The sequence below is a fragment of the Arvicanthis niloticus genome, chromosome 12 (assembly GCF_011762505.2).
Source record: "Arvicanthis niloticus isolate mArvNil1 chromosome 12, mArvNil1.pat.X, whole genome shotgun sequence".
In the NCBI taxonomy this organism is placed as follows: domain Eukaryota; kingdom Metazoa; phylum Chordata; class Mammalia; order Rodentia; family Muridae; genus Arvicanthis; species Arvicanthis niloticus.
The window spans coordinates 25,008,287-25,024,360 of record NC_047669.1 but is presented as its reverse complement, the minus strand read 5'-3'; the positions used below and the strand labels follow the sequence as shown (position 1 = coordinate 25,024,360).

Sequence of the window (16,074 nt, the reverse complement as noted above, 5' to 3'; positions counted from 1 at the left end):
AAGAGAGTTATCTTGTCTTCATAGCTCATTTCTGTGGCTGATATGGCCAGGCCTTGGCAATGTCATAATCTAGATATGCCTACTTTTTTCTCCTCTAGCTCTACTGTGCTTTCTTCGGTTCTCTTACACATTCTCACATCCTCCACGTTCACTCCTTCACTCGTACTCTACACAGTGGCTGCCTTAAGGTTCGGGAGGTGCTCCACATTCTCATCAAGATAGGTTTGTTTGTTTGTTTGTTTGTTTGTTTGTTTGTTTGTTTTCCTTCCAGGCTTAACTTTTGGGAGGACTAGAAAAACTAAGAATGGCTAAGAATTGGTATTAAGGGATCATCCTGGAAGTCACTTGTGTGGTCTAGCTTCTGATGAACTTCTAGACTCACGAGGAGCAAAAGAAGGATTCAAAGACTGCTAAGGCAGGAAGAGAAAGAGGTTGGTGCATGTTGCCATCCAGTTCTCCTCACTGGGGCAACAGCTATGTCATTTGTTTTTCAATCTTTCTGAGGAATAGCAACATCTGAAGGAAGGGCAGGGATACCATTTGACAGGAATATTAGCAACGCCGCCTCTCTAGCTTCTCCGAAATGGCTTACCAGAAATTATTAAATACTAACTCGTTTTCAGTTTTCCCCATTGCCAACCCTCCTGCATGAAGTTTGGCTTTCAGTTTATTTGAGCATTTGGCACCACAGACTCCCTTGTCCTTGGCTTCTCCGGTTCACATTCCTGTCTCTGCTTGTTACACTAGTCACACTAGTCTTTCTTTTCAGACACTTCTTCCCTTCTCAGCTTCTAAATGTCATTGTTTCTGTAGTGTGCGTGTAGGCGTGGCCTGCCTTTGTCATCTAAGCCATACCCAAAGCTTGAAATGCCATCTCACTTCTAAATTTGAACATTTCATTTCTTATCTCCTTTCTGGACCCCAGATGTATTATAGATCCAGCTGCTGACAAAATGGTTGGAAGCCAGCTGAGGAAAACTAAATTGACTGTTTTCTTCCTTTCTTTCTTCCTTCCTTCCTTCCTTCCTTCCTTCCTCCTTCCTTCCTTCTTCTTTCCTTCCTTCCTTCCTTCCTTCCTTCCTTCCTTCCTTCCTTCCTTTCTTTTAACATTTATTTATTTTTATTTTTATGTATATGGGTGTTTTGCCTGCATGTATGTCTGGGCACAACAGGCCAAAAGAAGGCATCAGGTTCCTCTGGGACTGGAGTTCCAAGTGATTGTTAGCCACCAAGTGGGTGCTGGAAATCAAAGACAATTTCTCTGGAAGAGTAGCTCATGCTCCTAACTGCTGAGCCAGTTCTTCCAGCTTCACTGTGTTCTTAAAGCACATCACCTACTGCCCACATGTACCACTGAAGTGAGTGGCACCCTTAGCCACCTCAACGAGACTAACACAGTCTCCTTGTTCTCACCTCCCAGCCGGCTTCCATGGACTTCCTATGGTTTATCGGAAGACTCCGGATTCCCAGCCTCACCCCCATCGCCTGCCGGTTTTTGGTTTTTTCTTTTCTTTATTTTTTTTTTTTTTTTTTTTTTTTTTTTCTGGTTTTTCGAGACAGGGTTTCTCTGTGTAGCCCTGGCTGTCCTGGAGCTCACTCTGTAGACCAGGCTGGCCTCGAACTCAGAAATCCACCTGCCTCTGCCTCCCAAGTGCTGGGATTAAAGGCATGTGCCACCACCGCCCGAGTTTGGATTTTTCTTATCTGCTACCTACTAAACTCCAAATTCATCTCACAAATGATCACTTGTCTTTTAACTCTTACTCCAAATGATGGTGGCTGTCCAGTTAGTAAGATATGAAGCTTTTATTTAAAGCTCTCCATTTACAAAAACAGACTCCATAAGTAGGCAAAACAACCATGCCTGGGCCAAGCCTGACCTGCCACCTGTTTTAAAAAATAAAGTCGAAATGGGATGCAGTAGCTCATTACTCTAATCCCAGAACTAAGGAGGCTGAAGTTGGAAGATTATGAGTTCAAGACCATTCTGGGCTACATAATGAGACACCATGAGTGCACATATTTGTGTGCATGGCAACAGAATTTGTATGACCCGAGAAGTCTAAAATACTATCTGGTTTTTTTTTCTAAAAAAGTTTCAGCAACTTTTGCCCTAAATTCCACATATACCCACATTCCAAAACAGCATCCGAAGTAAACTATATTCAAGCTATGAATACAGATTGAACTTAACATAAACTCCACCTTTAAAGAATAATATAGAATTCATTAGTGATAGAGCTATAAACTAAGAATAAACCCTGAAATAATAAACCATTTTTACTTTATGAACGAAGACATTTTAAAATAAAATATTAGAATATATAAAACGAGATTGAGATTTCAGTTTTGAGTGTTGAAATTATACCAGAACAATTTGATTTGTGTTAGGGACCAATGTTTTCAGGAAATTTTCTTATTACTTACAAAGGAAAATAGTTAAAAGAATCAATCTCAGATCTGGAAGAAGAAAAAAAAATCACACACTAGAATGAACCTGTAAGCCACCTTAACTATCTCAACTATAAATAAAGAGGCGGGCATAAACTTGCCACAGTACATATTTAATGCATGAGTACCAAAGACTGTCATACAGCATTGTGCTTCTGTACTGTGCAAACATAAATGTCCTTAGACTGGGGCTGAGATGGGAGGAGAGTCCCAAGTACACCTCTGTATACTCAGCCATTCAAATTGGATGTTCACTTCAAATATCTTGAGTCCCGTGATAACCTGCCATGGATTTAAGATACACATATTCTTATAAAAATAATTTGTCTTTTTTTTTCCACCTTTAGAGAAAGGGGATTTCACAAGCTTACTGCCTATACAGTAAATTACTGACTGGAAATGACCTATTTTTCCCCCTGGGCATTGTCCTCAAAGACTTTTATCAAACTTTACTGGTTTTTTTTTTTTTTTTTTTTTTTTTTCTCTGGATGAACCAGTAGGTGGGATCAAACCTAGGACTTTGGGTGTTCTGAGCCAGTGCTCTGCCCACACCCAGATTGAATCAGTAGTTTTAAAAACAAAAATTCACTCCAAAAAAACCCAATGATTTTAGTACCATGGGACGGCTGGGAACAGGTAACCTAAAGCAAGATGGTGGTTGAAGATGAGGAGGACAAAATTTAGTGCTTTCAAAAAAGACAACATTACATAAATTGCAAAATGACTACAGATGGGTTCTTAGGCCTGTCTATAAAAGAATATTTATTAAAATAAAATAAAATTAGTCTAGTCATTTCATTATTATATGTGTCCAGTGATGTAAGTCATAATCACACATCCTGTATGTCTAAAATGAATAAAATTATCATCAAAATCAGTAAGTTCAATTCTCAAATGGAGCTGTTGGGCTACGCTTCTCAGTCTTATCTAGTAGCTACTTTCCAGCGTAAGGTTACTTACGTTTTTTTTCCCAGGTGAAGGTTTCTGACACATGAGCATCTCCATATTCAATGAAACACTCAATGGTGTGGTTGCATGTTGTATTGAAATCTAGTTGGCTACTAATGGTGTACAGTTCAGATTTAGGATCCTGGGAAATTGTTGTATTGATGCCATTTAATTCTCTTTCGTTTTCCAGCCAAGAGAGGCGAGGCTTTGGGAAACCCCCAGAAGTGAAGCAGGTAATCCTTTTAGTGTCGGCAGATGGATTTCCAGACTCAGTTATGTTGGGGGTAGGGAAGTCAGCTAGAGATAGAACAAGCATACAGTTATACATGGGTACAGGTCTGTGTGCTTAGGTATACGTTAAATAAATTGTCAAGGTTCAGTGAGACTGACAAAATAAGGTTTCATTTGCAGGACTCCATACATCATTATCAGTAAAACAGCTGCTTTGAACTGACCACATCAGTTGACTTCCACCTTTAATGAGCACAGAGAAGGGAATGAGTTCGTGTGGGAACTGCTGGTATGATGCTTGCTATTGTAAGAGGAGAAAAGAAGACTGATATTTATTGAGTCCCTCCTAGTTATTTCTCAAAATCATTCTCATATAATGAGTTCAAAGCCACCCGAGGCTACAGAGTAAGACTCTTCTTCATTTTCTTTAAAAAAAAAAAAAAAAAAAAAGCTTATACTCAGATAAAACTATGTCCAAATATACAATATTAAATCTGTAATCACAGCCACTACATATTATTAATTCCTTGCTACTCTGACATTTTAAAAGGACAAGGAGGCCTCATGGAGTTGATTTCATTTGTAAATTTGATCTCTAGTAAGATACTAAAGTAGACTTGAGAGTCATGGAGACCCCCTACCACTTGCTTCTCACACTTAGACTTTAGGAATTTAACTCCTCCCCTCACCTGTGGCAAGCAATGCCTCCACTTCAGCCCATATACTGAGCTTTTCCTCTTGGAAGTCTGAGTACTACAGAGCTGCTATGAGCAGAGCTCAGTGGCTATCAAGAACAGTTCTTAAACTGAGATTTGCCTTGTGACTGTGAGCCACTTGTTTTTTACTCCTAGTTTATAGATGGATTAATAATATGTGCACTCCAGGGACGAAGGAATGAACCGACACCATTACTAAACCTCACTTGGCCTGGAGCCTGACACACGGGATATATTTAGGTAGATATTCTCACTTGAATCAGGCTTTCAAGGAAAGCTTCTAAAACTGCCCAGGGAGGCTGGGAGAAATGAGGGAAGAATACAGAGTATAGTTACCAGGAAAGGGAAAACCCTGAATTTGGTTGCAGAGGAAGTCATCGGAAACAACAACAAAAATTCCTTGGTGGTGAATCTCTCTGAGTTTGAGGCTAGACTCCAAGCCAGCTAAGGCTACATAGTGAGACCCTATTTCAAAAACCAAAACTAAAGCAAAGGGGAAATAAAAATGAGCCTTGTTCCTAGATAAAGTCTGGTGTGGTCCCGGGCTCTCTATAGTTGGCATTGTTATTTTCTACTTATTACCACTCAATCGAATTACTACTCAGATATTCAACATGAAAATGTTACTTTTGTTTCTTCTAACCAGACATCATGGGCTTTTTAACCCTGAGTAACAAATCTGTGGACCTAATGTTCTGTCACAGCTCACATTCCTTCATTTCTGTGCTCCTTTTCTGAGAAATGGTTAGCTCATAACCGCCACCTTTTCCTGTCTGACTGAGCTAAGGGCAGCTTCAGCTTTCCTTCCTTAGCTCTTCTGCAAGATAACGTGTTTAGAGAACCTACTTTGAAGGTCTTGCACGACTGTGAACCATCTAAAGATTAGCCCTTTGGGACTGAAGAGATGGCTCAGCTGTGAAGTACACACTCTTAACTCACTCCTGCAGAACACGCAAGTTCACCAACACTCATATTGGGTGGCTCACAACTGCCTATAACTCTAGCTCCTGGGAAATCCAATACCTTTTCCTGGCTGCTGTGAGCATCTGCACACACACATCTACATAGTTAAAAACAAAATAAATCAGCGAACCGGCGGTGGCGCAGCCTGTAAGGCGTCCGCCTGCAGAGGGCGCGGGTCCCTCCTCTCTCTCTCTCTCTCTCTCTCTCTCTCACACACACACACACACACACACACACACACACACACACACACTCTCTCTCTCTCTCTCTCTCTCTCTGTGTTTGAATCCCGCTAGCTCCTGCCTCCTCCCACGTCTCGTGGGGAAAAAAAAATCTTTAAAAAAAAAAAAGATTGGCTCTTTATATCCCAGATGACTCAACCAAAGTTTTGGTCACTTTTAGTGGAGAAGGGTAAGTATATGTTATGAACAAAGGCGGGAATGCAAATTATTCAGAAAAGTAAAAAAAAAAAAAAAAAAAAAAAGACCCAATTAACTTGTTACCCAGAATAGGATAGGCACTTCTCAAGTGCAGTTCACAGGATGGTCACTTCATATCACTGTTATGCTCCTGCGGGTCAGAAGGCATCTTAGGCTATTACCGTGCCTGGGATGATTACTGTGGCTTTGAATGATCCCAGCTATAAGAAAGGTGCATTGATAGAGGTTTTCACCTTGACCAATCAAGTTTTCTGTAGGACTAGAGACTTAACCCTCAGATATGAAGTGAGACGTATCTTTCTCTGCTAAAAGTGTCACCCTCATCAATAGACGTGTTCCTTTAAGGACGTTGTGAATCAGTAAACCAGAGAATCCTACCAACCTTTGATGGACAGCACCACATCAGTGATGTGTTTAACTTCAAAAGTTCCTTTTTCATTCTTTTGGACGACACAGTTGTATGTGCCTCTGTCTGAAAGGGCCAGGCCCAGGATGATAAGAGAGTAGTTAGTGTTGTCAAGTAAAGTCCGGTTCTTATACTCGGGCCACACTTCTCGTACCCCAGAGATGATAGACAGCACCATTTTGCCATGTTTTTGCCAGTAGATCCGAATTATGGGCAGCTCTTCATGAGAAAAGTTGTAATGACAGGGCAGCGATGCCTTTTCTTTCACTGACTTGGACACCTGGTCAACACCTAAGAAGAGACAAGTTAAGAAAAGAGTTTATCTTTAATGAACAACCAAACTCTTATACACTATAGAGTGACTAACCACGATGAATGATTTATTTTTTTTATTTTTTATTTTTTTTGCAGGGCCCCAACACTTTTTTTTTTTTTTTTTTTTTTTTTTTTTTTTTTTTTTAATGGTCGCTTTTAGTGATAGGGTCTCTCTATGTAGCTCTGGCTGTCCTGGAACTTTTTATGTAGACCAGGCTGACTTCGAGCTCACAAGATCCTCCTGCTTCTGCCTCTCAAGTGCTGGGATTAAAGGTATGCTCAACCACACCCAGCCTCAACACATTTTTATACTTATTTTTTATTATTGTATATTAATTATGTAGAATGGTGGAGTTTATTTGCTTATTTATTTATTTTTGGTTTTCTGAGACAGGGTTTCTCTGTGTAGCCCTGGCTGTCCTGGAACTCACTCTGTAGAGCAGGCTAGCCTCATAGAGATCTACCTGCCTATACACTACCACCTAGTTTTCATTTTTTTTTTTTTTTTTCGGTTTTTTCGAGACAGAGTTCCTCTGTTTAGTCCTGGCTATCCTGGAACTCACTCCATAGACCAGGCTGGCCTCGAACTCAGAAATGCACCTGCCTCTGCCTCCCAAGTGCTGGGATTAAAGGCGTGCGCCACCACCGCCCGGCTAGTTTTCATTTATTATTTTTATTGTGAGTTAAAAGAACCACATATGGGCCCCCAAGGGGATAGGAACTCCATAGGAAGAGCACCGATTCAACTAAATTGGACCCTTGGGGGGGGGGGGTAGGTGTCTCAGAATCTGAACCACCAATCAAAGAACATACACGGGCTGGGATTACAAGCAAACACCATCATGCCTGGAGTCCTATTGCTTCCGTGTGCTCTGTTGAACATATTGACACCCCGCAGATAAAATAACCTTGGCCAAAACTCCAGAGAATGTGCCGCCATTGGCTCACAGACCACGCTCCACATCCTAGGGCCATCACACCCTTCCTGTTTTCTTTGTGCCATCCTTTGAATGGGAACAAGTGCAAGTGGATCTACTCCCCCTAGCGATGAGATAGAGGCCATAGTGCTTTACAGAGGTCTTGGCTGGGACTCTGAGATGTTTAGGAACTCTCAGCAGAGGGGACTGTGACTCCATGCCCTTGACTCTCCATCATGAAGGAGTAAAGGAGGCGGATAAGAGAAAATATAAATTTAAAAGAGGGCCATATTAAATAAGTCATATAACAGAACGTCCTTATTCTTGGAATAAGAATATGTAAGTTTATTTGGGGCACAGCAGGATCTTGCTATGTAGCTCTGGTTGGCCTCAACCTCTTAAATACTAGGATTACAGAAATGTATCATCGGGACGCCTCTGCCCCTTAGGCGTCCGACTCCCGCCTCTAGCTTCACCTCCCACCGCCGCTGTTGCTGCTTCCGGCGGCCAGGGCCTCCGCCGAAAGCATGCCGCATGCCTTCAAGCCCGGGGACTTGGTGTTTGCCAAGATGAAGGGCTACCCGCACTGGCCGGCCCGGATTGATGACATTGCTGATGGTGCCGTGAAGCCCCCACCCAACAAATACCCCATCTTCTTCTTTGGAACGCATGAAACGGCCTTCCTGGGACCCAAGGACCTGTTCCCCTATGACAAGTGCAAGGACAAGTACGGAAAGCCTAACAAGAGAAAAGGCTTCAATGAGGGGCTCTGGGAGATCCAGAACAACCCCCACGCTAGCTATCGTGCACCTCCGCCTCTGTAAGCCCCCATCTCCTGTCCATGTTCACTGCAGTTACCCTAAGGAATTATCTCTTTAAATACCAGGTTCTTAAGATTTACATTTATATTTATGTGCTGTCTGGTGTTATGTCAGCTTGACACAGTAGAGTCATTTGGGAAGAGCCTCACTTGAAAAGATGTCCCCAACAGATTGGCTTGTGGGCATTCTCTTGATTGATGATTGATATGGGAAGGCCCAGCTCACTGTGGGTGATGTCACCCTTTGGCAGGTGGTCCTGGGTGCAATAAGAAAGCAAGCTGAGGAAACCATTGTGAAGAAGCCAATAAACAGCACCCCTCCATGACCCCTGCATCAGCTGCTGCCTTGAATTCCCATCCTGACTTCCTGGATGATGAGCTGTAAGCTAAAATAAACCCTTTCCTCTAAAAAAAAAAAAAAAAAAAAAAAAAAAAAAAAAAAAAAAAAAAAAAAAAAAAAAAAAAAAAAAAGAAAGAAAAGAAAAGAAAAGAAAAGAAAGAAAGAAATGTACCATCATGCACAGCTCCAAAATTTATTTACAACCCAGAATCAATACTTGCAGGACTGGAGACATGGGGAAAACAGCAACACACGTGAATGCCTGACATATTCACCAGAGGTAAAGCATGATGCACGCGCGCGCACGCGCGCACGCGCACACACACACACACACACACACACACACACACACACACACACACGGTTGCACAGAGCTATGTTTTATTTTGTTTGAGACAGGGTCTCTGTAGGTAGCTCAGGCTGACCATCTTGATCCTCCTGCCTCAGCCTCCTGAGTACTGGGAAAGGTGTGAGCCACCATACCTGCTACCAACATGGTTTTGAATGCTCTCACTTTCCTACTGCATACTTTGATTTGAGAGAAACAAAGGCCTCTAAAGCAACCACTAGAGTAGAGAATGACATCGGGAGAGCTGAGACACACCCGCTTCATCTAAATCTTCTGATTATGCAGCCTAAAGTGAACCCAATATTTTAGCAGCAACCTTGTATCTTGAATACCTATCACGACATTAGCAAATAAACTGCCATTTTTCTACCATTTAGTTAAGCATCCTTGAATGGGGATGTCACTACAAAGAGTTGTCCTGCATCTTCCTCTCTCCTCCTCCTTCATGTGATAACAAATGGCGAGCATTCTAACGTATAGAGAAGTGCCTACTCATTTTATATACCCTGGGATGGTCCTCCAGTCCCATGAGAAGGCAGATGGCTTTTAAGAGACCCCAGTGAAAGAGCCAAGGCAGGTTAAAGAATCTGCTAAGCCCCAAAGGAACATGGAGGACAGAGTTGAGGCCTGTGGAGTCCTAGAGGCACTACCAGAATTGTTTTATTTTACACATGAGAAGACTAGGTCAATGCCAGGCAGTGGTGACACACACCTTTAATCCCAGCCCTTGGGAGGCAGAGGCAGGCAGATTTCTGAGTTCGAGGCCAGCCTGGTCTACAGAGTGAGTTCCAGGACAGCCAGGGCTACAAAGAGAAACTCTGTGTCAAGAAAAAAAAAAAAAAAAAAGAAAAGAAAAGAAAGAAAAAGAAAAGAAAGAAAAAGAAAAGAAAAGAAAACTAGGTCAAGCAAACTACACTGCCCCAGTTTTACATATGTATTTCTTTCTGGCCCAGACTTTTAAGGCCACTGTCTATTTAGTGCCCTAATTATCAGTGTTAGTTGTCAATTTGATTGAATAGAATCACCTGAGACACCAGTATTGGCTCCCTAAGAAACTCAGGTTGAATGACTAACTGTGGCGCCTATTTGACATCCATGCTGGCCACTTTGCTTTCTTAGTATTGCAAGTACTCGTTACAAAGTCCTGGCTCCTCCCAGCACCTCTCACCCCTCTCACCCGACCCTAAACCTCTCCAGCTCCTGGGCTTTGCTTCCCTTCCCCAGCTTCTGATTCCTTATAACCCATTATAACCCTTATAAGCCATTTCAGCTGTGTGTTCTCTTGGTCCTCAGCTCCTCTCTTGATATCTTTTCTCCCCTCCCCTCCCCTCCCCTACCCTCCCCTCCTCTCCTCTCCTCTTCTTTTCTCTTCCTCTCTTGCCCCCCTTCTCTCCTCACATGATCCGGGTCTATTTTGTTGACCATGTTCAATCTGATACTTTCTCTCTTTATTCTGGACTCTTCCAAATGCCTCTGGCTGTGCTCTCTCTCATATCTACAATAAAAACCTTCTTCTCAACCCTAGTTGGAGCCGCCATGTCCCCATTCTCATTCAGCCAGCTTTTTGGCATGCCTGTGAGGGAATGGCCCTCATTTCACCGAGGCAGGAAAACATGCCCATTGTGGGTGGCACTATTTTTTAAGCTGGGTCTTAGATATAGCAGAAGAAAGAGTTAGTCACAAGCATCCCTACTCTTGACAGGGATGCAATGTGACCCGCTGTTTCATGTCCCTGTTGCTGTGACTTCCCTGCCATAAGGGACCATACCTGGAAGCTAGGGCAGAAAAACCCTTTCTCCCCTAAGTTACTTTTACCTGGCTATTTTATTATAGTGACAAGAAAAGAAACCCAGGTAACTGATCCCCCAGTTTTAGGATTCAGTTCCAGAATAACTAGGCCAACACTGCATTGCTCCATCCAGCTGCATCATTGGGCTTTTCCACTAAGAGAGAGTCAGTGGGTAAAGCCAACTGCTAACAAACCTGACATCCTTAGTTTGAGCCTTGGAAGGAGAGAATCAACTCCTGCAAGTTGCCCTTTGACCTCTCCACATATAACATGCATGTACATACAAATAAATAAGTAACAAAAAGAAAGGGTTTTAGGGGGCTGAAATGCCAACACTTGGGAGATAAGGAAGACCAGGAGTTCAAAGTTATCCTTGACTACACAAAGAGTTCGAGGCCAGCCTACACTACAAAAGACCTCGTCTCTAATGAACACAGCTAAAACAACAACAAAACAGAAAAGAAAGAGGCCCTTTCTTTCCAGGCTTGGCCTGACCTCATGGCTTTGGGCTGGAACCACTCACGAGGCTGTGGCTTACACCTGTGGGCTATGTCTGCCCTCTTAGCTACTTGATGGCCCTTCTATCCTGTCTTTGTCTCAGTTGTCTGTCGTCTGTTTGTGCAGTGATCCTACAACTTGGATCTGCCGAATGGGTCCCATTATAAAACTCGGTGCCTGGGGCTGCAGAGATGGCTCAGTGGTTAAGAGCAATGGTTGTTCTTCTAGATGACTTCTCTCCAATTCCTAGTGCTCACAGGGTGACTCAAAACCACCTGTGACTCCAGTTCCAGGGAGGCCTGGCACCTTCTGGCCTCTGCGGGTACCAGGCACACCCATGGTATGCACATATACACGTATACAAAACCCCATACATATAAAATAAAAAATTAAAAAAAATGATCAAGCATGTTTCCTCACCGATATACCCCAGGAAAATCGACGTTTTATATCTAAACCCCAACTCATTAGCTCCTAGCACATATCAAGATCACAAAATTCCTCATCTGACTAGACCTCTGGGCTGTGGCTTAGAAGCAGGGTCCCTCTAAGGTCCAAGGTCTCAGGCTCCTGCCTAGTGCTCTCATCTGCATGTAGCTTGCCTTGTACCCTGAAGGTCACAAAGATGCCCTTGGAAAACACCAACGTATGCAGCCTCATTTCCAGGCGTCTGGCTCTTGGAAAGCAAGGTCTGGGGCAATGGCACTTTCCTACCACACCAGCCATCTCAGGAAAGTATTTGTGTTCCTAATTAGAGGCGGCTGAGCTCTCGGCTACCCTTCAGACAATTTCACTGAGTGTCAGCGGTTCCTACTCGGATCATAACTGACAGAGGTAAAAAGACAAGCCTGAAGAGGGCTTTGAGAGTTAAAGATCGGGCATGACCGGGACACATTTAGGGACACAGGAAAGCTAAAAGATGTAAAGCAGATGAGAGACTTTGTGTTCCCATTGACATAGATGCTAGTCTCAGCTCAGCTATTTGTCCATACATCTGTTTTCTCATCTGTAAAAGGGGTGTGATACCTGCCCAGTACAGAGCACTGCAGAAGTAAATTCAATTAAATGACATAGACAGAGGGGATCCCAGGGCATCAAGTTTGATACAGGAGGTGTCTGCTGTTCTCCCGTCTGCCCCAAGTCTTACCCTCTGGTTGCTTTTATCTCACTTAGGGATCAGATCAACTGTGTAGCACTCTGGTCTTGCTTGGATCTGATGAATGCCGTGACATGAAACAGCTCATTTCTTTGGGCCCCAAATAATGAGGTATCCCTTCCTCAGACATACTTGCTCCCACCCCATAGAATGCAATATTTCCAGCAGATTTTTTGACATCCGACGGCACAAGAGAGAAAACATGAGCAAAAGCAAAACTGTCTCCTTCCGAAGGCAGTTCCTGAGGGGTTTTGTGTAGTAGTCACATGGTGAGAAGTATGGATTATCTCTCTAATGGAAATGCTACCTCACCAATGGGCTGCTCTCCATCCCTGTCTGAGCCTCCACCCATCACACCGATGCACACTGATGCCGAGAAAGAACCAGACTGAAAAGAGGAATCAAAACTTTCCTGTGCGACCTGGAAATTCCCACAGGAACCGGGCTTCCACGCTCATGCCCGAGTGATGAGAAATACGGAAGAAGCGACATGTCAGGCTTTTGTTTCTGGGTGACTCTGGAGGGGAGCCGGGTTCCTGAAGCGTTACTGGTCTTTGAGTTAGTCAGGTATACCACTTGGCACTCCAGCACCCCAGACAAAGCAGGAGTGAGTGTTCAAACAGGACACAGTACTTAACTTTCCTCACCATGCCCAGGATATGAGAGAAGCCAGCATCTTCCTCAGAAGTCCAGGGTTCGTATCAGTCTGGGCTGGTGTTCTCTACTCAGAAAAGCCTTTTCAGTCTCTCTCAAACACTTCCTCCTAACTCCATCAGTCCAGCCACTCCACAACTCTGTCCTTGATATGTCTGTCTTCAATCTTTTTGGTTTGTTTTTTTTCTTTTTTCTTTTTTTTAGATGAGCTGTGTTATATATCCCTGTGTATCTTAGCACATTCTGTATCTGGCCTTAAACTCAGCAATATTTCTGCCTTGGCCTCCTGAATGCTGTGATTACAAGTATATGCTGCTATACTTGGCTTTATCTTCAGTCTTGCTCCAGTAAATAAAGGTTACACCTGGGAGATTATATATGTATGTATGTATGTATGTATGTATGTATCTACCTATTTATCTATCTATGCTTGTATATATAAATGACATGTATGTCCATATGAGAAACTTTGACTGTTTTGTTCATTGCCACATCTGCAGTATTGAGAACAGGGCCTACCCTAGAAGGTATGAAGTGGATACTTGTTGAGTGCTTAGCTAAATATTAGGACCTTGGATCAGCATGAGTTAGAACCATAACCTTGAAGACCTGGGGAAATCTCCTTGGACCTCAGGTTCACGTCAGCAAAGCATGTGTGCTATCTTCTCTACTGGACAAAACTACCACGGCAGTACTAGGAAGGAAGCAAGGCCCATTAACTGTGAGGCTATACGATTTTTAAACACATATTTTTACGTTTCATTTTATTATTTATGTATGTGTGTGAATGGGTGGATGGATACATGCCATGGGTGTGGAGGTCAGAGGTCAGATCTCAGGAATCGGTTCTCTCCCTTCACCATGGACTATGAGGCTGAATCAGGTCATTAGGATGCACAGCAAGTGTTTGCCTCCAGGGTCATGTCCCCAGACCTAATACAGGCTTTTGGTAGGGCTCCTCTGATCATGTACGGCATGCTGCTCTGCTGAACCACACCCAGAGTGGAACTGTAGAAACTGTCTGATCTGTGGTCTGAATGGAAGGCCCACCGCTGGCTTGGGTGCACATCAGGCCCTTCTAGTCATCAGCAGCTGAATAAAGCCAAGGTTATGAGGGGAAATGGAGAGAAGCAGTAGGCAGCTCTGCTTATTTTTAATGAACATGTGTACGGTGTTCCTCTGGGTGGCAAACAAGGGACACGAAGCAGTTAGCCTCGGTCCCTGCCTCTCCTGATTTCCCATCTTCCTCCCTTACTGACTTAACTCCCAACCACTACCCCTCTAGGAAAGGATGGATGCTCTAGCCAGCAGACCTAAAGACAAACCACACATCTTTTAAGAACTCAGTTCACAGCAGCGAGTCATTAGCCCTGAAGACAAATGAAGTTCCAACACAGATGAACCCTGAGCACAATGTTAAAAGAAAGAAGCCAGCCAGACATACAAAACCATAGGATGCAAGCTTCCACTGTAAGAAATGCCCAGAATGAGCATGGTCCTAGAGAGGGGAAGTAGAGTAGTGGTTACTAGGAGACAGGACAGGATGTCATGAAGAATGGCAGCTGAACCATTCTAAGTCTGAGGTCATGAAAATACTCTGAAGCTAGAGCAGTTATGGCTCCATCAACAGCATGGGACACGAAAGCCTGTGAATGGTGGTTCACTTTAAAAAGGTGAATTTTAAAGCCTTTCAGATAACTTAAGCTTTTATTTGTTTGTTTGTTTGTTGTGTTATGATTGTATTATTAGAGGCTACGTAGGTTTTTCTTTTTAAGAGTACCATCAGCCAGCCATGGTGGTGCATGCCTTTAACCTAGTACCGCTTGGGAGGCAGAGGTAAGTGGATCTATATGAGTTTGAGTCAACCTGGTCTACCTATTAGGTTCTGGGCCAGTCAGAGGTAGTGAGACCCTGCCTCAAAACAAAAACAAAGCAAAAATACCTTAAACCTAAACCCAAGAATGCTATCAATGTGCACACTTTCATATTTTTCAGAAAAGAGTGTTTTAGATGAAAGTAAGAAAATAGGGGCCGGGCGGTGGTGGCGCACACCTTTAATCCCAGCACTTGGGAGGCAGAGGCAGGTGGATTTCTGAGTTCGAGGCCAGCCTGGTCTACAGAGTGAGTTCCAGGACAACCAGGGCTACACAGAGAAACCTTGTCTCAAAACAAACAAACAAACAAACAAAAGAAAGAAAGAAACTAAGAAAATAAAATTAAAAGATGAATTTTTTGATATTGTAGGATAATTGGAAGAGATAAAAAATAGTAAAATAAAGCCAAGTGAGAAGACTCAGTGGGTAAAAGCACTCAATGCTAAACCCAATAAACTGAATTCTATCCCAGGACCCACGTGGTAGAGAGAAAAACCAATTCCTTTGGACTACACATGTGAGCTGTGGCACACACACACACACACACACACACACACGCACACACATGCACACACACATGCACATACACACACATGCACACACATGCACACACACATGCACATACACACACATGCACATACATGAACACACACATGCACACATGCACACACACATGCATTCCCCTCCACACAGGACTGATGTACCTTTCTAGAGTCTAACCACAGATGAAGAGGCTGCCTTGGCATCCAAGCCCCTGGGCAAGCGTCTTAGTGCTGGATTACCATGTCTCCTAATAGAAAGGAAACAGGTGGGCACAGCATCTCAAACCCACCAGATGAGGTTTAACCTGGTGGCTAAGCACTTGCCAAACCCTGGGTTTGAGCCTCAGCACTGAAAACAAAACAAAACAACTCAAATGATGTGATACAAAACACATAAACGTACTTGTTAAACAAGCATTTTGCCAGACTAGAAAAAAAAAATTGTACTGAATTTGGAAAGAGTAAAAGAGGACAAACCAAACCAACAAGAACCATAAGCACTACCCATCATCCTAAGAACACTCGCAGATATTAATGGTCTACAGCCACACCACCCCAAATGTGACCGAGCTCGTATAATCTTGGGAGCTAAGCATTCTAGTTAGTACTTGTATGGGAGACTGCTGGTGTTTGGGCACAGTCTTTTCTATGGAAGCGATATCATG

At 43.2% G+C, this 16,074-nt stretch overlaps 1 protein-coding gene across 4 annotated transcripts in view; it reads right to left on the bottom strand.

Annotated features, from left to right (window-relative positions):
• The window catches only part of Cd80 (CD80 molecule), a 36,523-nt gene that overhangs the window by 13,983 nt on the left and 6,466 nt on the right, over positions 1-16,074 (bottom strand). For all 4 annotated transcript variants that reach the window (XM_076942916.1, XM_076942917.1, XM_076942918.1 and 1 more), the window contains exons 3-4: positions 6,132-6,446; positions 3,412-3,696 (exon numbers count right to left, since the gene is read on the bottom strand). In XM_076942916.1, coding sequence (XP_076799031.1) covers positions 3,412-3,696; positions 6,132-6,446 — 600 coding nt within the window. The remainder of the gene's footprint in view (positions 1-3,411; positions 3,697-6,131; positions 6,447-16,074) is intronic.